The sequence below is a fragment of the Camelus ferus genome, chromosome 3 (assembly GCF_009834535.1).
Source record: "Camelus ferus isolate YT-003-E chromosome 3, BCGSAC_Cfer_1.0, whole genome shotgun sequence".
Lineage (NCBI taxonomy): Eukaryota > Metazoa > Chordata > Mammalia > Artiodactyla > Camelidae > Camelus > Camelus ferus.
This window is the reverse complement of record NC_045698.1, coordinates 48,401,107-48,428,827: the sequence shown is the minus strand read 5'-3', so window position 1 is coordinate 48,428,827 and position 27,721 is coordinate 48,401,107. Positions and strand designations below refer to the sequence as shown.

General features: G+C 36.0%; 2 protein-coding genes across 2 annotated transcripts; one reads left to right on the top strand and one right to left on the bottom strand.

Moving 5' to 3' along the window:
- Window positions 1-1,023: 1,023 nt before the first annotated feature.
- On the bottom strand, window positions 1,024-16,984 carry UTP15 (UTP15 small subunit processome component). Its single transcript, XM_006176702.3, has 13 exons — window positions 16,825-16,984; window positions 13,593-13,765; window positions 12,211-12,303; window positions 11,932-12,116; window positions 10,606-10,784; window positions 9,822-9,947; window positions 8,097-8,232; window positions 6,847-6,931; window positions 5,851-6,000; window positions 5,260-5,361; window positions 4,793-4,926; window positions 4,560-4,618; window positions 1,024-4,065 (listed from the first exon to the last, which is right to left on the bottom strand). The coding sequence occupies exons 2-13, from the start codon at window positions 13,680-13,682 to the stop codon at window positions 3,848-3,850; spliced, it is 1,557 nt and encodes a 518-aa protein (XP_006176764.1). The 5' UTR covers window positions 13,683-13,765; window positions 16,825-16,984; the 3' UTR covers window positions 1,024-3,847.
- A 107-nt stretch (window positions 16,985-17,091) lies between these two features.
- ANKRA2 (ankyrin repeat family A member 2) lies at window positions 17,092-27,346 on the top strand. The gene is made up of 9 exons (XM_006176701.3): window positions 17,092-17,565; window positions 19,947-20,339; window positions 20,985-21,143; window positions 22,494-22,559; window positions 24,550-24,647; window positions 25,154-25,279; window positions 25,588-25,654; window positions 26,163-26,243; window positions 26,826-27,346. The coding sequence occupies exons 2-9, from the start codon at window positions 20,051-20,053 to the stop codon at window positions 26,879-26,881; spliced, it is 942 nt and encodes a 313-aa protein (XP_006176763.1). The 5' UTR covers window positions 17,092-17,565; window positions 19,947-20,050; the 3' UTR covers window positions 26,882-27,346.
- The last annotated feature ends 375 nt before the right edge of the window (window positions 27,347-27,721 follow it).

Below are 27,721 nucleotides of genomic sequence, written 5' to 3'. Positions count from 1 at the left end.
TGAGGCCCCAGTGGAGGCCTGGCCATCCTTGCCTCCAGAAGCACAGAGACCCCCACCATCACATATACACACGTAATTGCACCTGTGCTATATATTGTGCCTTCTCTCCTGAACTATGCCCGAACTGTTCATTTGCTATCTAAGCCAACTCTTCTGCTTGGCTACTCAGCCCCATGTCCTTTCCCCAAGACATTGCCCCAGCAACTGGCCCTCGTCTCTCCTATAATCATCAGTTTCCCCCTCTCTACAGGATTATCCCCACCAGCACACAGTCTGTAATTCCTTCCAGTTTGAATCTCAAATGAATTATGAATCTCAAAACATTTATCTAAGTGAAAGAAGCTAGCTCCCCCATTCTTAAATTCTGTGATTCCATTTGTATAGAATTGTAGCAAATGCAAACTTATCTACTCATCTATAGTGACAGAAAGTAGATCAGTGGTTGCCTGAGAGGTAGGGGCCTAGCTGGGGAGGGTTTACAAAAAGAAACTTTTGAGGGTGACAGACACGTTATCTCGCTTGCAGTGCTGGTTTCACAGGTGTAGTTACGACTCTCCTCTCCCCTGCCTCATGTCAGCTAAACCAGCCACCTTGTTTTCCCGAACTCACCCAGCGTGCTTCTTCCCCAGGGTCTTTGCTCTCTGCCCCTAGATAGCAGTGAGGACCCCTCTTCATCTCCTTAAGGTCTTTGCCCAACTGCTGCCTCAGTGAGGACTTCTCTCACTTCTCTTTCTACAACGACCACCGACCTACCTACCCCTCCCCTCAAACCTTTCCTATCTCCTTCCTCTGCCTGATTTTCCTTATCATTCATCACCATCTGACCCACTATACATTTTACTTGCTTACTGAATGTCTACCTCTCCCAAGTAGAACATGAGTTCCAAGAAGACAGGGATTCTGTCCGTTTTGTTCATTGCTACAGCCCCAGGACCCCAGCCTCTGTCTCTCAGTTAAGTGTAAGGACTAGTGAATCCGTGTCTTTGGGGTCATTTGGTTGTAAATAAGAGAAAGCACTCACACTTACCTAAGCAGAAAGAATTTATTAGAGGGATTCCAAAGACTCATGGAGCCCCTAAGGGGAGGAGCCAGAAGGAAAACAGAAACCAGAGAACTAAGACCCTTTCTCTCTAGCCTGACCTGCTGAGGCAGGATGGCCTTGTCTTATTTCCTCTGGACTTTCATTCTCTCTGAACACCAGCTTCCTCTTCTCACGACTCAAACACAGCGTTCCCAGCCTCCCACATTTTCTCAGATCAAGAATTTGATGACACAAATTACAACTCCCTGCTTAGAGAGGGCTTGAGCCAAGTGTACCACCCCTGGAGCAGCTAACTATGGCCAGGGGAAGAGGCATGTATCCTACTTATCAATGTTTTTTAAGGTCTGTCTGAAAGGGCATTTTGTTCATGGGAAAGACAACTTATAGTTACTTGTTAAAATTTAAGTATTTTAAAGCTTTCCTTAAACTTTTAACTTACAAATATCCCATTCAGAAAACCATTATGTTTTAATAATCATTTTTAATGGGGCTTTTAATTAATGTTTGATAGAGATGAATTTCTCTAAACAATCCCATTTATAATCCAAAGTCTTAACAAATTAACAGTATGCATATATTTAAGATATTTGATTTTCTTATAAATAGCAAATCAAACACTTGACCCAACAAGAAAAACCTTCCCAAGTGCTTAACTTATAAATATAATAAATTAAATGTACAGTGACTTTCTTAGTTCTCTGAAATAGTTCAGTATTTCTGCAGTCTCAGAAACATCTTAAAAAACCTTTCAACTACAATTCACAAGTTTAAAACTCTGTTAGGCATTTTAAATTAGAACTGAAGGCCATTGTTACATACTGTAACATGTTAGCTGTGTTCAAATACTACTTCAAACAGCAAATACTAGTTTGTCCCAATGAATATAAAACCTGTTCCTAAACTTAACACTGAAGTATTGATGACTGTAAGAATTGTTTCCTAATCTTTTTGAAAATGTGTGATTACTACATATCTCATCTAAAAATGGCAGCACTAAGTGAAGTTCTACTAAAAGGAATGAGTGCTTTCTGCCCCAGTGTGCAGGCCAGTTCAGAGCTGGCATGAAGAACTCAAGCTTGGGGGATTCAAGGGTGAATTAACTACTGTTGTAAATTCAATGTTAAGTGAGATTACCAACTTTGGACGGCTGTAGTAAGAATCAAATAAAATACGTGTCTGGGAAAAACCCTTGTCACGTTATATAGTTGATGGCAGCTAGTTTTTGATAGAATTTCAACTTTTCATTTTTACTATTATACAAATTATCAGTATGTTTATGAAGTTAAATTTAAAAAAAGCTTTTAAATACAAAATTTATTTAAATAAATTAGCCCTTCTTAACATGAAAACACAGTTTCTGACCTTGACTAATCTCATAATTACTCAGGGAAGCAAACTCCTGGTTTCTTATAACCCATTGGGCTGTATGATTGCTTAAATCAATTCATTTGGGAGACCAGACCCTATGTTTGAGCACGTGCCCTTAGCAGAACATAGGAGTATTTTTTCTGCTTTAAAAAATATATCTGAATTCACAGAACTGAAATTTTAAGAAGTTCCCATTATAAAATCTCCCTTTAACTAGCCTAAGACATATTTCCTTACAGATAATTAACTACTTGAGGTGGAACAGGAACTGAGGGAAGGCGGAAAGGGTAGCAAATATAAAATCAGTCTGCTAGGAGTCACAAGCCAGTGACCATCCATCAGGACTTAATACAACTCAGAAATCCAAGAAGAAAAATAAGATCTCTTTATAAAAAATGTGATTTACATTAAACTTTTTAAAAAAATACAACTATTTTCCAAAGCAAGCTACTCTGGCTTGGGGTTCTGAAACACAAGATGATATGAATAGAGAAAAAATAAAAATCTAAATACAGATCAGAGAAAATAGTTTTCAGAGGGGTAGGGGGCTACAAAATAAGCTCCAAACATATGTATAAAAAAGGCTGAAAGGCTGTTTATCATGAGGAACCAGCAAATGTTGTCATTCCTCTGACCTGAAGCAAGCTGAAAACCCAGTAGAAAGGCTGCATGTTGAGGGAAAGTGGAAAACCACGGTCCATAAGGTCAATCTGCAGACCTTGCTCTGATAAACATACAAGATTACAGAACTAAAAAGAAAACAAGGGATGGAGAGCACAATTTTTAGGTATCAAATCTCCCTCATCACACTCTGAATACATGTCCAACTAGTGTCAGTTATTCAGAGTTGGCCACTAATCTGCCACACTTGGAACAGATAACAGTCAAAATACCAGCTGAAGGGGAACATGTGACCTGGGACGAGTGATGACATCAAGGAGAGGGAGGCAAGCTCAGCTGGGGCCTGGGGATCCCAAGGGCACTGATTAGAGTGAAGAAAGACTTGACTTGTTCTTGCTGTTTGTTTTGTTGTTATTGTTGTTATTTTTCCAGGATAAAGAAAAAATAAAGCCCCGTTCCTCTGTCAGAATACCCAGTTGAAACCCCCTCCAAAATTCTGAATGCCTACCCAAACGCTGAAACAGAACTCTCTTGTGTAAAAATTAGTATCAACTTGTCCGAGATGGACATACACTATAACCAAAACAACTGAGACCTTCCAAGCTGAAGATGCCATGAAGTGATTCAAAATATCACATGGAAAACCATGCCTTAAAACAGGTTCTTATTTTCTAATCATAGTTATTCCAGCCTTTCATAAAATTGCTTCTGTAAATAGATTTTAAAAAAATGTATCAAAGAGATTCTCTTCCTGATAGTTAAAAGCATCAATTCTATTCCAAGTTAGGAGTTCTTATGTGTCTTGGTGAGCAGACACTATGATTTCATCTTCTTGTTCTCTAGAGTTCCCTCAGATGAATGCTGCAACACAGAAGTGCTTTCTTTACTCATCATGGTAGAAAAAAGCATATCCATCATCCCCAAGGTTTCTAGTAGTTCTCTTTGGTAATCAATCTCTTTTTCTACAAGTCCTTGAAGTACCAAAAACTTCTTATCAACTACAGGTGACTGACCAATCACAGGCAGATATATATCTAAAAAGAGAGGAAGGAAATACATTAACTAGAAACATCTTCTAAACAGCAATTATTTAGAAAAAGTACAAAAATACTAAATATAAAAGACATTGAAAAATTTGCACTTATTTTACAATTTATGTTTTACATAAAGTAAACAATCCATCTGAATAAATGTATTTCAAAAAGAAATAATTAAAAAAATAACGTGGAGGTCCCGACTTATTTTCATTTCCCCATTAAAAATGAATCATGGTCATTACAGGTATTTAAGAAAAAAACTTTTAAAATGATAATAACCCTAGTCCCAGCAATTGGAAGTCAAGCCACTGTAAACATTTTACTCTGTTTTAAAGTGCACTGATTTACTATTATTGTCTTCTCCATGAAATGTTTACAGGAGGTAAAAACAAGATATTTCAATCTATTTGATTTTCAGCTTTGATCTCATCATTTCACACCTTTACTTTTACAAGTATGCTAAGATTTTTCAAGTTATAACAACTACTTACCAATAATTATTTCAGCAGCATTGATCAAAACAGGGGCAAATCTTGGCTGAGACAGATTCCTACAAAGCAAAAATTCTGTTAACTGAAACCTACAAACTTTAAAAAAAAAAATCCTTAAAATAGATTTACTAAATTGTTCTGTCAGTTCTCTATAAGGATCAAACTAAAAGTAAATTTGGATAATGAAAGATTTCAGATGCAAAATACATGTGATTCATACACATGAAACATACCTTATCAAAAAATTAAGAACACGACTGATCTCCTTTTCATCTCGACCTGCAAGGGCATTTGCAAGAACTCCTCTTCGATTTAGCTCCTTTATGATGGAAACTGTAATCTCAGGCGTCTTTGTTGTACAACTGGGCTAGAAAAATTTTCAGAGTCAACATGAGCCGACAAGACAGGACAAGCAAAAAAACCACAGTCTTGAAACTCACTACCAATAATCAAATTTAAATAGTTTTTTTTCCTTCCCAGTTTTGAATCACAGAAATGGACAATGCAAGAAATAAAATGATTCTTTTAAAAATAAGCTCCTTGAAGGTTCACCAATTGCAACAAATGTACTCCTCTAGTGGGGGATGCTGATAATGGGGGAGGCCATGCATGTGGCAGGAAGGTGGTATATGGGAAATCTCTGCACCTTCCTTTCAATTCTGCTGTGACCCTAAAACTCTAAAAAAATTTCCTCACTCACCTCAAGGACTCTATCAAGTGCTTTAGAGATCCGGAAGTTTTTCAGATCCCTGTCATACAATTCTAGGTGTTTCTTTGATGGCTTGTTGATCAAAATGTCATCCTGTATTGAAAAGTAAATTTATAGAGAAAAATCAACATCACAGAGTGTCATTCAAAATAAACTTGTTCATAGCGGTATTTTTTCCGTAGTTCCAGGGTGTCCTTGAACTATATCAGACATAATGGTCATATACCCATAATGCCGATTAAATGAAAATAGAAAAATTTGTCACATCATTGTGTTCTGAGTCTCCTACGACTTTGTGACTTTACAATGCATACACAATACCTCCATTCTGGGCAAACATTACTCACTGCAATTCTCTTTACATGGCGGGCAGTGTGATTTCATACGGGAGTTAGTAAGTGTGCTTTAGAAGAACTGCCATCTAGTCCCAATAAAGAAATCCTGGATTCAAACTTCTGTACATCTCCATCTTCTCAGATGCTAAATGGAGACTTCATTGGCTCTACTATTTTTCAGGGTTGTTTAGAAGATCAAATCAGACCAATTTCACCTTTTAAAAAAATACACAAAGTATACAAATACCTGCTGTTTCATGTAATTTTTTCCTTTAATAAAAGTTCGATATGCAGGCCTTCGTCTCCTGGGAACAGATTCCTTCTTTGCTTCAGATTTCCGATGTTTAACACTCAGTATTCCATTGGTCATTCCTACAACTATTGTCTCATCCTCATGCTAACAGCAATCAGAAAAACAAGTTAGTATATTCCTAGCTCATAATTTACCTTTTCTTTAAAATTCCACTTATAATGTGTTTGCCACTTATCTATACGTTACCTCAGAGTTCCATTCAGATATGCCTCTGCCTAACAATGATCTATGCAAAAAGTTGGACTAAAATCATTTTTTCCTCCAGGATACTAATATATTGACAGAACTTATTATAGTTAGAAATTATCACTGGCAGTTTGTATAATAATACACAGTTAATGACACCTTGGGAAACTTTCAAAATAGTTCTTTTTTTTCCTGCATCCTCTTACTAGAAAAAGAATTATGCAGTGGCATGATTTTCCACAGACTTGCCAAGAAAATATTTTGTAGTAACTTTTCCTCTCCCAATTCAGATTCCTCCTCAATGGCTCATCTAACCTGACAGTGGACATTCCAGAAAGAGCAGTTAAGAAGGAAAAGGAGACATTTCATTTTGCTGCCCTCTATTCTTGCCCACCCCCCACCACCTTTTTTTTTGTTCAAGGAGCCAATTTAACTTTCTGGAGTATTTAGCCCTTGAGTTAAATGTGTTGAAGAGAGCTTTATCAACTTCCCAGGGTTGCCCTTAGTGTTAACAATGCTACAACACTGTAAATGCTTTGAAGCTATGCAGTGAGTGGGACCTCAATCTAAATTCATGCTTAGTTACTGAGACAAGCCATATATTGTCTTAGCCCAATTATCCAATGTGGCAAGAAGGAAATAAGACTTATTCAAATAGAAAGATAAACCCTAATATTCCCTTTTAGTACAATTTAACAGGCAAGGTTAGTGAAACCTTTAAAAAAAAAATCTAAAAGTACTTACTGCAAGTGCAAGACTCAAAATAGAAGCTGCATAATCAAAACTGTGGACTACTTTGTAGGAAGTTGTGCTATATACTTTCACCTTCCTAATGAAAAAGAAAGCTGGGTCACAAATCATCTTGGAAATGAATATAAAATGTAAAATTTCTACTTTTTTAGAATATATGAATATTAAAATTTACACAACAATGAAGAAAAACAATAATTAGTAATATTAATTACAAACTAATTAATCACTGAATCTCTTTTTTTAAATGAACTGTTTATTATTATGTTTCCATAAAGACTTCAACTAGCCACCAGAAGGACAGACCGTGAACCACTGTCTCCTGAAGATAAAACTTGAGAGTAAAAGATCTTATGGTAGCTCACAGAGAAAAAAATGTGACAATGAATATATATATGTTCATGTATAACTGAAAAATTGTGCTCTACACTAGAATTTGACACAACATTGTAAAATGATTATAAATCAATAAAAAATGTTAAAAAAAAAAACTTAAGAGTAAAGAAAAAGCATCAATGAATGCTCTTTAGAAGTCAAAAGAGCAGGATTTCTCAGCTTGTCCAGCATTAATGACATTTTGGGAGAGAGAGTTCTTTGTAATGGTGGCTGTTGTTTCTAGCCTATTAGTAATTTTTACACTGATTACATACTGAAATAACATTTTAGACTAGATAAGATATATTATTAAAGTAATTTTACCTACTACCTTTTACCTTTAAAGCATGGCTGGTAAAACATTTAAAACTACATATGTAGCTCACATTATATTTCTAATGTACAGAACTGTTCTAGAACATTAACTAATGAAACACTAATACCTATTTAAAATAGCAGCATGTGAAAATATATAATTTCTATAATGTATAGAAATTTTACATAAAGTTTTAAAGAATATAAGCTAGAATATATACATACAAATATTTCAAAATATACAAATATACAACAATGACTTTAATTTTAGAAGAAAACTACAGAATAATAAATTATTTTAAAAGATACTTGAATGGTTCAATAAAATTCCTCAAATATATAACTTTAGGCAATAAATTTATGTCAAGGGAGAAGATAAGTTTGCTATATGTAAATAAAAGGTCAAAACTATTTTCAACTAAACAGATTTTTTTCATGGAAATCATTTGGCAGAATATTTATTCTATCACAAATACTGCAGAAATAAGTCATTTCGTCAAACAGTACACACTCGTACACTAAGAATGATCAAGAAAGAAAATTAAAATGCTAACCTATCCAGTGAGCCAGAGAGTAACCTCTGTCCAGAGCTGCTCAGACATAAACACGTCACAGTTTTATGATGATTTTTCAAAGACACTAGCAGCTGTCCTCCTTTCAGCATGTCCCAGACTTTAACATAACGACCTCCTATAAAAGAAATAACCACCAGTTTGATTATGCAAAGACCTGAAAAGCATTGTTCACTGGACATTCCACAGCATGGAGTGGAGGGATTTCAGAGCCAGTCTGCCTAGTTTCAATGCTGGCTGTACCATTTACTGGGTGTGTGATTGATAATAACAACAGTCCCCACGTCACAAAAACCAGTATGATAATTAAATAATTTCATATTTGTAAAGTACACAGAACTGCCTGGCAAAATAAAAAGTATAACCAAAAAAGATTTCATTTAAAAAATTATAATAATTCTTCAAAAGAAATTCTGTATAACCATGGAAATGAATAATGTATATTTCATTTCCTACATTCTGTGAATCCCAACAAAACTGAAAAACTTCCCTATAACTTTTACTCTAAGAATTGGAAGGATCCTTAAACGCAATTTAATTCAATGGTTTAAAAAGAATTTTTTAAATACGGTACTTTTCTTTCAATGAAATATTAAGCAAAAGTCTAGTGGGTCAAATATAAAGAGCCTGGGGACTGGCGGTGGAAGGGGATGAAGTTCTTACCTATCCTGAATGGGAAACAGGACCTGGAACCCAATTCACAGTCCCTGTCTCCTGTAGCAGTTCATGAGAGACATTAGTTTGAAACCAATGATCTCATTTTCAAGGTCTATGTTGGTTAAGAGATTGCCTAAAGTCACACAATTAGTGACATGATGGAGATTAGCAAACAGGCATTCACTCTCCCTGTTCAACTTGAATTTACTTCCATTTCTCAAAATAACAGCAAGAAAAATAGATACCTCTGACAATAGCATCAACTTATTTTAAAATCAAATAGGTAGTGGGGAAAAGATTATAAAACAGGATAACTTCTATTTAGATTTAAGAATTAAGAAAAAAAAAGCTACAGACTACCTATGTATTCTTCTAATGTCAACACATTCATTTTGATTGAACAAATGAAAAAAGCCAATTTACTTCTTCAATTATAATTTTGAAAATGCACTATAATCAATATAATTAAAAAAACACCCTAGTTCCAACTTGATGAACAATGTATCAAGGCCCCTTTGACTCCACTTAATCTCCTCCTCCAGCACTATCAACTATTTGCTGGGTAAGGCCACTTCATTCAAGACTCATAAGAAGAGATAAGCCTGATTCTAGATCTGAAAGAACCCATTTTCCAAAGGTGCCACAGATCTCTTAGGTAGGAACAACAGCAGGAGTATAACCTGGATTTCTGGGTTACGTACATAACACAGGCTCTCAAGTTCTGAGATTTCAGATCTACCACTTACCACTTTGTCTTGGACAACTCAGTTAAAACTTTTATTTATTTCCCTAGTTGAAAAATAGGGAGAAAACCATCTCATGGGCACTTCTAAGGCACTGGAGATAATATGTACATAACAGTACACTGCTTGGCTCATATCAGGTTCTCAATAAATGATAACTACTTGCCTGTCCCACTTATCAACTGTTTGAGCAAAAACCTAAATATGCAATTCAAGTACACACTGATAAATTATAAAGAGTAACTGATAAAGAAATTTTTGACTCAAGACAAACAATATTGGTGAAAGCAATTTTTAAAGCAGATACCTGCTGATACCAGAAGACCTCCAGAAGGAAAAAGCAGGACACTCTCCACTGGCTGCTCATGTTCAACAGAGATAACGCTCTGGTTTGTTCGTGCATCAAACACCTTCACAGTATGATCATATGACCCTAAAACATCAATTGTATTATGTAAGTTCCACTACTCAAATAACAAAAACTATATATGTATGTGTGTGCACGTGTATATTCAAACATAAATTTTAAAAGGAGAAAAGGCTTAGATGAAATTTTAAAAAGACCTATGTATACTTATGAAGATATAGTACTTCCAAACCCGCTGGTACCACTGGGTGTTTCTGAAGCACGACACTATACCACGCAGAATCTTAAACTATTCCAAATTCCTTTAGACTACTGTTACTACTGAGTTGTCTGGGAATCTTTGCCCAGGGATCCATTAAGATTGAACTGCATTGTCTTTGTTTCTTGGCTGCTGGAGGCTCTCTGAAAGCCAGAATACTAACTTCCAACTAAGTTGGAAAGAGTACTAAGTTTCCAAACACACTGGGGGGACAGTAAGGACAATCACCAAAAGAAGAAAAGTAAAATAATGCAACTGGATAAACAGAGACATACTTTACCGGAAACTGACACCTTGTAAATTGACTATTCTTCAATAGAAAAAAAAAGAATGTTAAAAAAAAAAAACAGAGATACATTTCTTTATAAAACTTTTTTATACTCCTCTATCCCAAGTCCCAAAGCAGTATTAAAGTATATCAATAAAATTATCAACTTCAGGAGGGAAAAAAAAGATTTCACTAACCTGTTACAAAGAGATCTGGATTCAGTTTGCTAGCACATCCACACCTCACATAATCAGAATGTTCTCTGAATGTCAGAATTTCCTTGGAGTTTGGAATATCCCATAATTTAACTGTATAATCATCAGCCCCAGAGACCACATGATATTTGTCAGCTGTAAAATCTACTGTATGTACTGCTCTGAAAGATCAAGGATCAGTATATTAAAAAGCAAGAAAAAAATATTTCTGGCACCTTCTAACATAAAACAGCCCTTTTCCCGCAATTTCAAAAAAAAGCAGCTCAGTTTCAATGAGTAATTGCAGGGAGAAATCCTGAGAGAAAAAGAAAATCTTTAAAAAAGGTGTTTCTACCCAAGCCAATGTAAAATTTTAAATACCCATGTACTATGAAGTTAATAAGAATATTAAACAATAGCCTTAAAATTATATTTTCTAATATGTCAGCATTTCTACTTAGCTGCTCAATGGAAAATAAATGTCGGCACAAAGGTACTTTTCTGTAACTTAAAATATTTCAAAACAGGTTGTTCTTAAAAAATTCTAAGGAGACTTGCCATTAAGTAGTATCATGTTAAGTGAATTTGTTGTATTTTAAATGTTTTACTGATGGACTAAGACCATTCTGATAATACACTATAAAAACTCTTTTGAGATTTAAAATCAATAGGAAATTTCAGCAATGACACTGGTAATCCTGAAACAAAGATATAATGTAAAATTGCCCTGGCCATTTAATTTATAAGGGGCAAAACACTAAACCTAAGAAGAAAAAAAAAAATCCACCCTCTAACTTGATTTCAAAACAAGAACCTCTAATATAGTCCAGGTCTTTAGCGTTCTCATTAATAGCTGTAAGGTGTTCTTTAGATCAATGGTTTATAATCTCAACAGGGTCACATAACTCACTAAGAAGTTCATGAAAGGCTACAGGACATCTCCCTAGATAAGCATACATTTTCGAAAATGGCATATACAATTCTAGGGAATTCATGAGCCTCATCAAACTGAACCATTGAACTGAACCAAGTTAAGCACTCTGTCTCAAAACAACCAGGAAATAAAGTACATAAAGGTACATAATCTTCATAGAACTGCTCTCTATTTTTCCCCCAAAGCCTGGAAAACCAACAGAGCTTACAATACAACAAAACACATAAAAATCAGCTACCTGTAACTGTATGGTGACAGATGTTAACTAAATTACTGTCGTGATCATTTGGCAATATATACAAATACGGAATCATGTTGTACACCTGAAGCTAATATAATGTTGTATGTTAATTATACCTCAAAAAAAATTTTTTTAAACAACAATGGTCTCTTACTTAGTATGGCCTTCAAACTGCCTGAGGGGAGCCCTCCCACTTATATCAAAAAGCTGAACGCCACCATCTTCACTGCCGGCCACGAGCAGTCTACCATCCTGTCGAAAAGTAGCACAGTACGCCGTGTCTTTAAACCGTGAAAAGGTTTTTATAGGTTCTTGGGAGTATCGGCCATAAATGTGAATCTACAACAAGATAAAAAACATAGTATTTTACCGGATGGCTCAAGATCAGGAGTAAACATAAACTACACAAAAGAAAAATAAATATTATATTTACCCTTGAAGAAGCTGTGACAGCATAATTATATGGAGGCTGTGGAGAAAAGTCTACTTTTGACACTGCACCAAACTCCTTGATCTGAACAGGGGTCTTAATGAAAAATAATACAGAGTATTAACAGAGTTAGAACTGGTAACTATTTAAGCAGCATGTAATTTCTTACTGACAATTTCTTTTCGTTCTTAGTAACATATACTTAGTTGTATTTAATAGAGAAGTATGAAGAAAGAGAAAAGACCTAAATCCCATCACCCGAACTATCTCTGTAGCCATGAAAGTAAATAAATATATAATTGGAAAGCCACACCCCGTTTTTTCCCTTCAGCTGTGAAGTTTTCTGTGATTTTTATTGGGAAAAAGCTAATGCCTAAACCAGCATACATTTAACCATGTATTTTTAAACTGACACAAAGATCAATCATATCATGCAGACCATTCTGCACCTTGCTTGTTTTTCACTTACCTACACATCTTAGGTAACTTTTCTTGAGTAATAGCTTTACCATCCATGATAAGATACGTCATCATTTACCAGTCCACTACTAACAAATAGGTTTTTCCAAGATTTCTAATATTACAAATAATACTTCAATGAACATCTTTACACATAAAGATAACATACTTTATACACAAATTTTCGTTAAGTTCCAAACTGTGGAACTTACAAGGCCAAAAAGTATTTCTATCATAATAGATAATGCCAGAATTGCCCTCCATAAAGTTTACACCAATTTCCCTCCCTCAAGTAGCAATGATGATGAAAACTTTTCATTTGTGCCAATACAACAGATGAAAAATAGCATCCAAATTATTATCGAATGATAATTTTATTATTCAATAAATTATTATTCAATAAATTGTCCAATAATTATCCAATTATTGTTTTAATTTGCATTTATTCAATTATGAGTGAGGCTGAAGCTCTTTTAATATATTGATTGGCCACTTAAATTTCTTTTTCTATAAACCTCCCAATCCCAGTCTTTCCCCGTTTTTCTATTTAGTTGTTCATCTTTTTAAAACAATCATTTGTTAGCTTTTACAGATAGTCTAGAAGAATTAATTCTGCATCTCTTCCTTCTTAGATTAAGAAAGGCAAAAAAAAACCAAAAAACTTCATATGAGATTCAAATTCTAAAATTTGTCATTTGGCATGGATTAATCATCTATTCTGATCAAGGTACTTGTATGATAAAGCTGATTAAGGAATGCAGACTTTTATATAACTCTAAGGAAAAAAATAACATATATCATACCCAAACTATAAGCCACTGATAGATTATCTGTAGTTATTAGCTCTCTATTACAGTATCCAAAGTATGCTGCAGTAATCAGCACAAATGCAAAACACCCCCACCCCCAATTATGTCTATACTTACCTTATAGTTATTCCAGTACAGTGTATCTTGGGTGATTTTTTCACCAAGTATAGGATATGTCTGGATCGATACAGGCTTATAACCAGCCATACTTTAATATAACTGGACTGTTATCCAAGGATAAGTAGTTTGAAATTGGTGTTAGAAATACTTAAAGTGACTCTGCCTTACGTCTGAAAAAGAAAACATTTTATAGACACATATTATTCATACAGCTAGATATACTTATGATTTTCACTCTGTGTCTTTTCAAAAGGCTGTGTGGTAGCTTATGGATTAGTGATCAGTAACCATTTAATTTTAATACAAAAGAGGCAATCCAAAGGAAGAAGGAATCCAGATAGGGCTACCAGAGTGTACCACCTACTCAGATATAAACAGAGGCTGTACACAAATGTTCCCACACCTAATTGACCAATTTACAACACTTAGGAATAAATCTGGCTCAGCCAACCAGTAGGCAAAACAGAGAAAAGCACACTGGCTCAGAATGTTCATTTACTGACAACAGAAAACATTAAGGTGAAACTGCAAATACAAATGTTTCCTGAACCTAAATTTAGGATGACATTTAATCCATAAGAACATAGTCTAGGCACTTGACTTCCTGAAAGTCTAAAACTGCAAGAAAAGAAAACAAAGCTAATATTTTAATGTAGAAGACTAAAATTAAATTTAAAAGCTTAAAATTAAATTAAAAGCTAATATTCTGATGTAGAACCTTAAAAATCAAGTTAGTTAAGTTTAAAAGGTTTGAACAGTAAGAAAGAAAACAAGAGTAAAGCAATTCTAAAGTTAAATTCTAAATTAAAGTGACAGAATAAAAGACTAATTAAAACTTTCAGCTGACATGATTTAAGCCAAAATGTCTTTCCAGAACCATTCAATTGCAAGAGATTCAATTATACCAGGAGAATGAGTCCAGCGGTGCCACCCATCTATTCACAAAAGCCTGAAAACAATGTATCAGTAACAGCAAAATAACTAGGTGCAACATATTTTAAAAGCTGTTTTGATGAAACATGGTAATCAATGATTTAAAAGGAGGAAACTTTTCTGTTCATTGAAGTACCTATAACATGTAGGACATACTGTTTTAGGTGCAATGGTGAGTCAAACAGACATGGTCAATGCCTTCATATACACCCATATTCTTCACTTCAGCTAGTAATTGGCATCAATTAGGAACCTGGGATCTGCCTTGATGTGTCCTTCCTTCTCATTTCCAACATCCAAATAGTTACCAAACCAAGAGCTGTTGATTTTTACCTCCCAAATCGTCCTAAAATTTCATAATGTCCAACCCACCTAGTTCAGATCTTCCCACTCACTGAGAAAGTGCAATATAAGGTCTCCCTCATCTATCTTCCAAATAGTCATCAGAATTACCTAACCACCATGCAAATCTAGCTTTTGCTGCAAAGCCCAACACTGCCCAGAAAAGAAGGTGCAAGCTTCTTCACATGGCATGTAAGGCCCTCTGTGATTTTGCCCTCACTTACCTTTGCAGCTTCACCTCTTGTTATTTCCTTAACACATCATGCTCTTTCTTGTCTCAAAGTCTTTGTTCATTAGTCCTCTCTGGCAGGAATGACCTCCTTCTCCCACTTCCTATTTATCATTTAAAGTTCAACTCAAGGATCACATCCTCCAGGAAACCTCTGACCTCCTAAGCTGGGTCATGGGCTTGTCTTCTATGATCCTACTTGACTGCGTATTTCTGTCAATGCACATAATCACATTGCACTGTAATGATCCCTTTTCCCCATTAAATTGATAATTTCATGTCTCGAAGATTAAAAGCAGGTGCTCAAAGAATGTTTATGGAAGGAAGGAAAGGAAGCATTGTGCTGGATTATATGAGAAACAAAATTAAAATCACAAGTGGTATCTATCATATGAACACTGTGATGAAGCGCAAGTCCACAAGCTTTTTTCATAAAAGGCCAAATAATAAATATTTCAGGTTTTGCAGTCCAAGAGGCAAACTGGAGGATTTTATGTAGTTACGTAGCAAGAAAGAAAAAAATTCCCGATTTTTTACTCATGAACCCCCCCCAATAATTATGAGTACAATTTTTTATTTATGAATGAAAGGAATGGGATTCTTTGAGGGGGCAACATTTCACTTACTTCGATTCAAAGTTAGTGTTTCCTATCATCAAATAGATTGCAAATGTTTATCTATAAAAATCATTCTTGACTCACTGACTACCCAAAAACAGATACTGGGCCAGACCTAGCCCCTTACTAGAGTATAGTTGACCCTTGAACAACACAGGCTTGAATAGTGCAGGTCCACCTACAGGCAGATTTCCTTCGATATTAAATACAGTGCTACAGGATTCTCAGATGGTTGCACTCACAAGCGGAACTCAGGATTTGGAGGAACTTGAATAAGGAGAAACTGCACATATAGAGGGCCCACTGTAAGTTATACTCGGATTTTCCACTCTTGAGAAGGTCGGGACCCCTAAACTCTTCCCTTCTCCTACAATGTTCAAGGGTAACTGTATAGGCAAAGGAGTGCATTAACTCTGCCTTGAAAGAAATTGTTTAGAACTTTAAAAGGAAAAAGTGAGTAGTAGTAGCAGTGGTTTGCCAGATTAAAGTGAAAAACTGCCTCAGAGGCAGGGGAAGGGAAGTTAAGACACGGTGCAAAGGCACGAAGGCAAGAAGTGTGAAAATGAACAGAAAGAAAATGATTAGGGAGAGGTTAGAGTCTGAAAGACTGGCGACTAAATGAAAAATAGGCACTACTACAATACAATGCAGAACACCAAATGTATGCTGTAAGTAACGTACAGAGAACTGAGCTCTCTTAAGAGATTTTTAACTCTAACCGGGAAAGTCCTAGAAAAATTCTGAGTGCATTTCAGCTGGGCTTTCAAGTATAATATTGAGTTAAACACTTAAGGTGGGCGCAAAGGCGACGGGGAGGGGGCGGGCACTGTACACTGAGGGAACCTCATAAGCAAAGACAGAGATGGAAATCTGACCACTGCCCTTAAGGGGTGTGATTACTCCGGGGACTAAAAACGGTGGACCGTAGGAGCGGATATGATCGTAGAGGAGGAAAATCTAGGTTGAGCTGAACTGCGGGGATCCTGAGAGGCTGGTCACGGAGTTTAGCCATTCCGCGGAGACTGCGAAGCCCCAGAGGAACATGCTAGGTATCAACGAAGGCCCCGCGTGAGTCTGGGCTACCCCCACTGGAAGCCCCTTCACCTACCTCCGGTGAACCCCGAGGGTCCGCCGAGACACTCCGGCCTCAAGATAAGCCCTTGGACTCCACCAGCCCCTTCCTGGGACTGTACTAACACCGCGGAAAATCACGCGGACCCTCCAGGAGGCTCCGAAACACACTACGAAGAGAACCGCCAGGCCTGTCGCGCGAAGGTGACGTAACGGCGCAGGCTCAAGAGACACACGCAGCCGGGTGACGCGGGGGCGGGCCCGGGCGGGGCTATGGAGAAGAGGAGGCGTGGCCGAAGGGCAAGACTAAGGCCGGCTCTAGTGCCCGGAGCTGTAACTGAAACGACTTTGTCTCTGTAGTACTCAGGCTGTAAGGACCGCGCAGCGCAGCGGCGGGAAAAAACCTGGAAGTCCTCTCGGCTGCGATGATGCAGAACGTTTTATGTCCGGAAAGCGAGGGAAGAAATCGGAAGTGACGTCGCGGTCAAAACAAGCCGGGGCTTGAGGGCCTGCAGGGAATCTGTGGCCACAGATGGAAAGGCCCGACTCGCTGTGGGCTGTCGACGGTGGTCGTCAGGCCCTGCGCTCCCACCCGGTCGGCCTCCGGCGCCTGTCCCCGGGACCAGCCTGCCCCCTTTGAGCGAGTTTCCGCCCGCCGTACCTGAGCCGCGCCGGGACTTTTCGGACAGAGCTGGCGGCTGGCGACAGAGCGGACTTCCGTACAACCATCTCTCCTCCAGCGGGTTCCTGTCCTGGGACGCCGGGACACCTGTCGCCTGTGAGGCATCATTCATTTTCATAGCACCTTGTAGGACAATTCCAGGATTAGGAAGAACCAGGGGGAGGGGGTCCTGATATTGGCACCCACTGTGGACTAATTCAGATGCCCACTTCATTTCGTAAGGGTCTCCCTCCCTTTCTACCTGGACTCTGACAGATCGAGGTGATCCTAGCTATCCTTGGCCTTATCTCTGTTTCTCAACACTCCCTCTTCTAGATCATCTTTTTCGCCTTTCTTCTCTTAACGCTCCAGAATTATGGCTTAACCAGTTTTGCTTCTCCTCTCTGTAGCAGTGCCAAGATTACTCCTTCCTCCTCCAAGTGCATTTGCTTTTCCTCCCTCTAAAACCAGTAACTCCATCTATAAACCCTGATTTGAAACATGGAAGATGCTTAGACTTGGAAATAATATTAGAAATGACTGTTTCAACCATCTTCATCTTATAGATAAATTAAAAAAGTCTCAGGAAATGTATATGATTTGCTCAGTTAGTTGGTAGTGATGTTGGGAATGGAAAGCCAGGTCTAATTAGCAGATTGCTGAGCATCTTGTAGGGTCATTTCAGGATAGAAAATAATACGAAATTTTGTTAAGGTTCAGATCAGAAGACATTTTTGGAGCACCTGATAGAACCAAGCAGTGTTTTGTGTGCAAAGATTAGTAAGAGTGGTTTCCCATCCTAGAGGAGTTTTCAATGTATTGAAAGTTTAATTGGAAAATTTCAAGAGAATGATAAATGCTAAAATAAAGATATATGCAGGGTGCTGAGAGCTCAGCGGAGTTGCATTTCACCCACCTCTGGGTAGAAGTCTGTGGGAGATGGCTCTTACCTTAGGAAACCCAGTTCGTATCTTGCAGTATCCTTTTAAAGACCTCTGTATTGCACCTTCATCTCCATTTGAATCACAACTCATTTTCTGTTCTGATTTCCTTCTAACCTTTTGCTAAAGTGTATTGCCTTTGTTACCTGTTAACTTTATTATTACTGTTGTTGTTGTTATTTGTTATTCTTCAACTCTTTCTCCCTTGGGAGTTTTGAATTAGTTTAGTGCTGCTTCTTATTTTAATGAACAGGGTGATGGAGTCATGAGCTCCCTTTTTTCTTCTCTCTGTGGTGGACATAATGATTACCTGCCCTGACTACTCAAAGGATTGTTATAAGAATCAATCTTGGAAAGTGTTTAAAAACTAAACAGTGGTTATCTGTAAACGTATGATTTGCCAACCTTTGCTCCATTGTAACCCTAATGCATTTTTCTCTTTTAGTTCCAATAAATTCCAATTTTAAAACACCCTGCACCCTCAGAATTTCTAAGAGGCAATAAACCCTAACATGAAAAAATTAACTGGATGTTATTAATTTTCTTCCTGTCTCAGTGACTATATATCTGGGTCAATTATATATCGTGGAGTTCTTCCTTTTTTTAGAAATTTTAAGTATAATAATGAAATTTCTCTTGAAATTACATTAAGGTCCATAGGGAAGTGCCTGTGATTACCTTACTGAAAACTCATTTTAAAACAATAGTAAGTATTTGAATAACAGATGTGCTTAAAATCTATGCTTTGAGAGTTTGCATTTATTGAGTTCATGTCTTGACAATCTATATTTGGGGAAAAAATCAGTAATTCTTAGTTCTTAACACTTGTTACAAAGATCAGGATCCAAAAATTATACGTTGACCTTAAGTCCTAGTGATGCTGAAGCAAAGGAAGTCAGTCCATAGTCTATATACTTTATTTTTCATAAAAACCTGTATTAAGTTGCTACCACTTGATATGAACAAAAACTGATAGATAAATGTATCTTAATGTCATCATAACCAAAGCTACGTAAAGCCTTTCGGTATCCAGGAATCACATGGGTGTTGCTGATGGACTTGGGTACTACATGAGTTCTGTCTTTTCTTAAATTCATACCGAGAGCCACTTATAAACAGCGTGTTTATAAGTGAACCTCAGGTAAGAGGTTAAAGTTTTTACATGAAAGTTTATTTTTGTTGTTAGCCTGATTTTTTAAAAAATCCATTTGGCAATATTCAGGAATAGGAAAGGGGAGAAAAGTGGGTAACTAAAACTTGCTGGAACCTAGTGATGGAGGTGAGGATGTGACTGTATTTCATTTGGTCTTTGCCGGGATCCTGTGAGGTGTATCCCCATTTTACCAGCGAGACTGAGGCTCAGGGACATCATAACTTGTACAGATTCACACAGGTAATAAATGGCGAAGCTTGGATTCATACCCAGGTTTCCCTACCTCTCAACATTGCTTTCTGTTATGTATAGTTGCTTATAAGAGCACTATTTGCATATTTGATTGAAAATGACTATTTTATGTACATTAAGTTGATATAACACTTTTAATCTTTTTCTTTCAGACTTTTTAATATCCAAATTCCAAGAATACACTGTGTACTGCTCTTTTAAAACCCAGAGGAAACCATGAAGAAGTGTTTTAATTGTTGAAACTACAGTTGAAATCATGGCTACATCAGCAAATCTGGATATTGGAGCCCAGCTGATAGTGGAAGAGTGTCCCAGCAGCTACAGTCTAACTGGCATGCCTGACATTAAAATAGAACATCAGCTGGACTCAAATGCAGAAGAAGGATCAGCTCAGGGTGTTGCCATGGGAATGAAGTTCATACTGCCTAACCGATTTGATATGAATGTTTGTTCTCGGTTTGTGAAGTCCTTAAATGAAGAGGACAGTAAAAATATTCAAGATCAGGTTAACTCTGACCTGGAGGTGGCATCTGTTCTATTTAAAGGTTGAAAGTTATGGTATAAATATCTGCATTTGTTTTGTTTCTGTTTATTTGGGTTTTTTTTTTTTTCCCTTTTGGATCATGAGATTTTGAGTTTGGGGAAGAGAGTTTGGAAGTCATCTTTTAATATGATTTTCTAGAATCTCACAGAAACCAAAATGAAATAATTTCATGTTATGTAATGTCTATAAGTACATTTTTTAAAAAATTCCTTTCTTGACCTTTGTTTGTTTACAGATTCTCTAATAAAGTTCCCTATTGTACCTTTTAAAATTATAGGGAAAAAATTATTTGTGCCTTTTAGAAACAAATATTTTTAATATTCTCTATACCATAAATTTGTAATTGGCATTAGTTTCTTATGCTTTAATGCAGTGAAGTTTGTCATCATATTGTAGATTTACTTTTATAACAAGCTATTGAATAACAAAACTAATCTCTGGATAACATTGCTCAAGAGTAATACAGATTTTTTTCTGGAACTTTCACTAGTACAGACTTTTTATGCCAAAAAATAATATCACAGGAGAATCAGTTGAAGATATTATACATCATGTATTTCTTTTTTAATGTAAACATTGGCCTAGAACTTTGAAACGCTTTGTTGTTAAAATATTGTTTTAATGTGTTTAAATTAATTTTACTTAGCTGAATGCAATATCCACACATCTCCTTCTCCGGGAATTCAAGTAAGGCATGTCTACACTCCCTCTACAACAAAGCACTTCTCACCCATAAAACAGTCAACTACTTTAACCAACAAGCACAGAGGAAATGAGGTCTCGACCACACCTCTGTTAGCAAATTGTAAGTATTTCCCAGTGATGTATTAAAATAATCGTATTACTAATGGTATCAAGAGTTTGGCTTTGAAACACTGTTTTCATTAAGTGCATATTCTATTTTGGAAACCTTAAGTAATGTCCTGATAGTTTTAGTAATTTAAAACTTTTTCACTTATTGCATATTCAAATATTTCATGTTTTATGTTTTTCTGTTGAGAACAAATACAGACTAAAATAGTAATTCTTAAAACCTTCATAGTTTTACTATAAAAACAGAGTTATTCTGAATTTTGTGCAAAGTAAGACATTGTGAGTGTTTCTGTGTTCTTGGAATGCGTTTTACTTATAAATTAGATCACTGATCAACAAGTGATTTGTAGTAAAAGCTGAGTAATGTCTACTGTAATTTTGAATCTGAATATAATATGCATATGAAACCACCTTTTAAAAACTTTGAATTCACAATTTTTTTAATGCAGAATTATTCTAGAAGAAATAAAATGAAGGTTTTCTATATAAGCTAGAAAATATTCTATATAGTATGGGTTTCTCAATTGAGAGAAAAAAAGTTAGCAATTTAATGCTGGGAACTATATTTGAGAATACAAGGTAAATGCATCTCTATTCTAAAGCATGGTGAAATATGTCTTTATTTTGGAAACACTGTGCCCTCCTGATTTTGAATTGTATGCTATAGAAGTTAAGCCAGAAAGAGTTCATGACTCCGCCCACAAGCCGTTTCTGTTTTATTTACGTTGTGTGCACGTGCCTCCCAATTGCTTTCCTTTCTGGATTAAGGCCATGCAGTCATATAACCTGAAATCAAGGATCAAGTGATTGCTAATTTTTAAGGTGAACTGTCATAGAACAGTGCCTGTTTGGCTTTGTTTTAAAATGAAGAGATTGTCTTAGAATATTCCAACCATAGGATTTTTGAGCTAAAAAAAAAAAAAAAAACCCTAGAAATCCTGTGGTTCCACATCCCTTATGTTACAGGCAAAAATGTTTAACCAGTTTTCCAAGGTCACAAAACGAAGAAAGGGTCTTTTGAGACTCAACTTCCTTATAAGTTTGGATGACAAAATAGTTTTAAAAATTAAGTGCATAAACCATTTCTTGTTAAGAATTGACCAATTTGCATAATCATTGATAATAACACTTTGCAAATGTCCGAATTACCTTAAACATATGAGTCAATTCTCAGATACAGAATGGCTGCTTGTAGTGTTAGGATATATTTTGGGTTAGATTTTTTTAACAAGAAAATGATGGCTTGTGTTTTGAAAAGACATTTGCTACACAAACATGAGCAATGAGGTGATGAAAGTGTGCCCTGCAGATACACATGAAGCTTTCTATGGTGTTGTTTCAGCTTTATCTGTTCACCAGCTGGCTGCTCAGGGAGAGATGCTATACCTGGCTACTCGTATCGAACAAGGTACTAGCCTATTTTAAAAAATGTATTTAAAACAAATTTAATAGGTTTATTAGATTTTTATTATTTTCTTTTTATACAAGAAAAGTATAAAGACAAAAAAAAGTTGCATAATCTCACCAAGAAGATAACCCAATAGATACTTAAAAAAAATAGTAAGATAAAGTATAAAAGTTAATACAGCTTCCGTTACCACCCTAGCCTGTTCTCCAAAATCAAATGTAAGTTTCTTACATTTTCGGAAGACTTTTCTGGAAAATATTGCTATTTGTATTTGGGGTTATATGTGAAAATGTGTATGTATGTTTTTATTTACACAACAGCAAAAATATACACACTGCATTGCAGTTTACTTTTTTCATTTAAAATTTTAAGATCTTTCTATACAGGCACATAAAGATCTATTTCATTCTTTTTAATAGGTCTGTAATTTTGTGTTGTATTGCATATGCATACACTCTGTTATTTTTTAACTAGCCCCCTGGTGTTAGTTGATTCCAGTTTGTTGCTATTAAATAACGATATTGCTGGCATTCTTTTGAAGTATATCCACAGGGTAAATTCCTACAAGTGTATTTGCTGGGTCAAAAGGCATATGGATTTTTATTTTTATACATATTGCCAGATGTCTGTCCTGTCCTCATACCAGTTAGAGTTTCTGTTTTCCCATTCCCTCACTGACACAATATCATCAGACTTTAATCTTTGCCAATCTCATAGGTGGAAAATGGGATCTCATACTGGTTTTGTTTACCTTTTTAAAATTATGGTCTATTTGAATTTCCTTTTGTGTGAACTGCCTGTTGTATATTGATTTATTTGAACTCTTATCTAAGTTAAAGAAATTCACTTTTTATTGTTTATGTTGCATATATTTTTTCCCAGTTTGCCATTTTTCCTTTGACTTTATGATGTTTTCAAACAAAGGCTTAACATTTTTAAGTAGTAAATTTATTTTTTTCTTGGGACTTCTGAGTTTTATATCTTGCTTAGAAAAGACTTCCTACTGCAAGGTTATAAATAAATTCACTCATACCTTATTCTAGAACTTCTGTGGTTTCCTTTTTTACATTTCAATCTTTGACCCACGTGGAATATGTTTTGGTGTAATGGGGTAAAGATCGAGCTTTACTTGTATTTTCATTTTTCAAAAAGTTAGCCAATTGTCCAAATTTATCGACTGAATACAGGACATAACATCAGAGCGCTTTTTTTTTTTATCATGTCATTCTTTTATAAGAAAGACTTAACTTCATCATTATATTTCTATTTGTTTATAAGTACTTGAAAGTTCTATTCTCCATCTACTAAATAAATCTAGGGAAAAAACTATGGACTTAATAACTGGTAGACTAAATCTAGGGAACAAAATGGGTTTTGAGGTAGAATTGCATAGTATTGCGTCTCATATTATTCAATCTTCATTCACATTATACTATGTTATGTTAGCAAATCACCAAAAATGAAAGAAACTCCAAGGCAGAAATGTCAGCTAGAGAGTAGAAAATAGCTTTAATGAGATTTTGGACTTTGTATAATACATAGCTATGTAATGCCAAGGGCTATCATATAACCATATTTTTATTGTGGTCCTCCCAACTCTACATGGAGATAAGCAAAGCAGTATTCTGGATATTGGAGAAATTGAGTGACATGCCCAGAATCATCACTGCTAGGAAGTGAGAGAGTCAGGATTCAAACTCTGGTCTTCCGATTCTGAATCCAGTGTTCTCGTACCTAGCATTATGTTGTGTCTGGTAGTTTACACTTTAAATAACACGCGATTTGAACTCAGCCATGTACACTGAGGCACATTGTAATACATTCAGACTACAAATGCAGCAGCACATAACAGGACTTCAGTGAACACAAGTCGCACAAAGCGAGCCTTACTGAGTAATATAGTCAACTTTTTAGAATGCCAGTATTTTCATAATAATATTAATATGCGGTTGTTAAATTAGATCACAAAAATTGCTTTTCTTTTAAATAGAAAATGTTATCAATCACACGGACGAAGAAGGATTTACTCCTCTGATGTGGGCTGCAGCACACGGGCAAATAGCTGTGGTAGAGTTTCTACTTCAGAATGTAAGGAAAATGCCTCAGACAATGTCTATGTACATTAACTTAAGTCCAGTTAAGTATTTAGTAAAGTTGCTGTGTCTCCAGCCAGTTAGATGTAATGGGAGAGGATCGAAAACATTTTAAGTGCTCTTCCTATTCCTGTGGAACGTGGATCCAGTAGAGCAGGCAGTCTGGTCATACATGAAGCAGCGAGAGGGAACTGAATGCCCAGCCCCCCTCTAAGTGCCATGGGGACAGGAGTACTGTCAGCCCTGTAGGAGAAGCTTCCTGGAGGAGATGCCATTTGACTCCAGAGTGACAGGAGTTAGGACTGAGGTAGAGGGAGGAAGGAAGGCATTCGGACAAACCTTGATGACAAAAGCATCCATGAGTGGAAGTTTGTGTTATTTCTTTATGAACCCCAGAACGCTACCTGACCTAGGTGTTGAACTGTAATTATTATTGACAGAAGTAACAGTATTCTTGTTTTCATAAACTGAAAAGTCTTTTATCTCCATTTCCCATTCCAGGGTGCTGATCCCCAGCTGTTAGGGAAAGGTCGAGAAAGTGCACTGTCATTGGCCTGCAGTAAAGGCTACACAGATATTGTCAAAATGCTGCTTGATTGTGGAGTTGATGTAAATGAATATGATTGGGTGAGTCTGTAATGCTGATTTTTAAATTACTGAAACAAACGCTAGGATTTATTTGGTTTGGGGAGACCTAATACATTGTTTTAAACACTTGGAAGAATAATTAATTACTTTAGTTAATTGAACACTTAGAAGAGAAACTTAATGTCCTAAACTCAGTTATTAGTTCTGATTTAAGTATTCTAAAAAAAAATTAAAATTACCCTAAACTACTTTCACATGCCCAATTCTTAGTAAAGCTTCTCACAGCCGCATTAAATTATTTGAATCTTGCTCACCTTGAAAAGCTAAATCACCTTTTCCTTTCGCAGAATGGAGGGACACCTTTGCTTTACGCTGTACATGGAAATCATGTGAAATGTGTAAAAATGCTCCTAGGTAAGCAGATAAAAGGGGAAATATTTAGAAAATGCCACATGAAGACTTTTTTTTTCCCACAAACTGGCCTCGGGAGCATCAGGAAGTATTATTAAATACATGATTCCCCCTGGAGCGCCTGCTGCCTGAAGACTGCCCGTGTAAGCAGCATCTGCATCACACAGCACGCTCGCAGCTGGAACATCTGTCCTTGTGGCCTTCCTTTTAGGGGTCACATGTAGAATCCACAGCCATTGGCTCTTCCACAGTATCTTTATGCCTAAGCTTTGTCTGTAGTTTTTAGAAGTTCCAGTTGCTCTAGAGGATACCTGTTTGTTTTGAAGTGTCTTCCCTCCAACCCACCAAAGTGAATTCTGTGCACTCCATGTGTCCTGTACTTTGTCAGACCAGCCTGAAAAGATCTTCCAAATTTGCTGAAAATCTGTCCCACTATTTTCACATGAGCCAGTCAGAGACATATCCTCATTTTCATTTTATTTATGTAGATTTTTCTATTTTTTTGTTATAGAAAATGGAGCTGACCCAACCATTGAAACAGACTCTGGATATAATTCTATGGATTTAGCTGTAGCCTTGGGCTATAGAAGTGGTAAGTATTTTAGAACTCTCAGGTTTCATTTTAGTAAAGCTGTTAAATAATATAAACCAGTGGTCCAAACGGGTATCATCACCTGCAATCCTAGAACATGCATGTAATCATAACTCCTAACATGTACTTTTAACCGTGGGCAAAACCAACAAAGTCCTGCAAAGTCTAGAAATGAGTTTGTTACTTTACTTTTCACCAACCCACATAATTAGCTGCTGGAAGATAAGTGCACACCTGTTTACAAGATATATTTAACATTTCATAGCGAACTGCTTATAAAATGCTCTATAGTTGACCTTTCTCTGTTCCATAGAACAGCCTTGTACTCTAGACTGTCCTTCAGTTTCAAAACCTGGAAACCAAGAACAGAAAATCCAGTAGCTTGGACAGCTGCTAAAGTCAGTGACAGACGAAGTTTTAAGTATTTAGGTATCGCACTGTAATCTTATCACCCTCAGACTACGCGTATATCCTAATTAGAGATTATTTTAGGAGAAAGTTGGGGATGGTAAATTGAATTTGATAGTTTTTTAACAATTTTATAATCAACATGCCATGGTCTTGATCACCTGTCTGTTCTAGTTCAACAGGTTATTGAGTCACATTTATTGAAACTTCTTCAGAACATCAAGGAGTAGACATAGTCACTACGAAGTGGTGGCTGTCCTTCGGTTTACTTTTGGCCCTTACAAATGATAGTTTTGTTTACTTACAAATTTTTACCTCAGTTGCAATATTTACTGATTTTTAGTAAGTTTTAATAAATATTCCTCTGAGTAATTCACTGGTTTTAATAAGATTATTGTTAATGCTTTTTTTAATAAGTGTGTTTTACTGTATATTTAAAACGATAAATGAATGTTTCTTGGCATGTAAATTTTTATGGTACAGATAGTTATCTGTCTTTTTATCAAGTGCTGTAATTTAACATTTTCAGAAATTATTCTATGCTATTCATCTTCACTCTTACATTAACTCATTGACTTTATATAGGGTTTGCTATAAATCCATAGGAAAAAATTTTGTTCTTAATGAATTTTAAATGCACAGTGTGATTGTTTACAAAATGATGTTATAAATGAATAAAATACTTTTTTCTGCTAGTTTGCACGCTAGTTTTTTTTTTAATTACATAAAATTATTAAGGGGTTTCTTTAGGATTTTTAGTTTAACTCTATGTCCTGCCAGGACACTCCATTAGTTCAAACAATGTAATTAAAATAAATTCAGTGTCAGGGAACAAAATCTTATTGATTGTTATTTCTAGAAGTATACTGAGAATATCTTTCTCTTGTCAGTGGGTTTTCCAGTAGGAAGAGTTGTCTGTGAAAAAGAAGTCAAGTCTTCAATAAAAGTCAGGTGCTCTTTAATTCCACTGCAGGAGCACTATAAACAAACCCAAATCCTATTTTAAAAAATTAAATGTATATTTGTATCATACTACATATTGATAAACCAAGAGTAAAGACAATAGATAT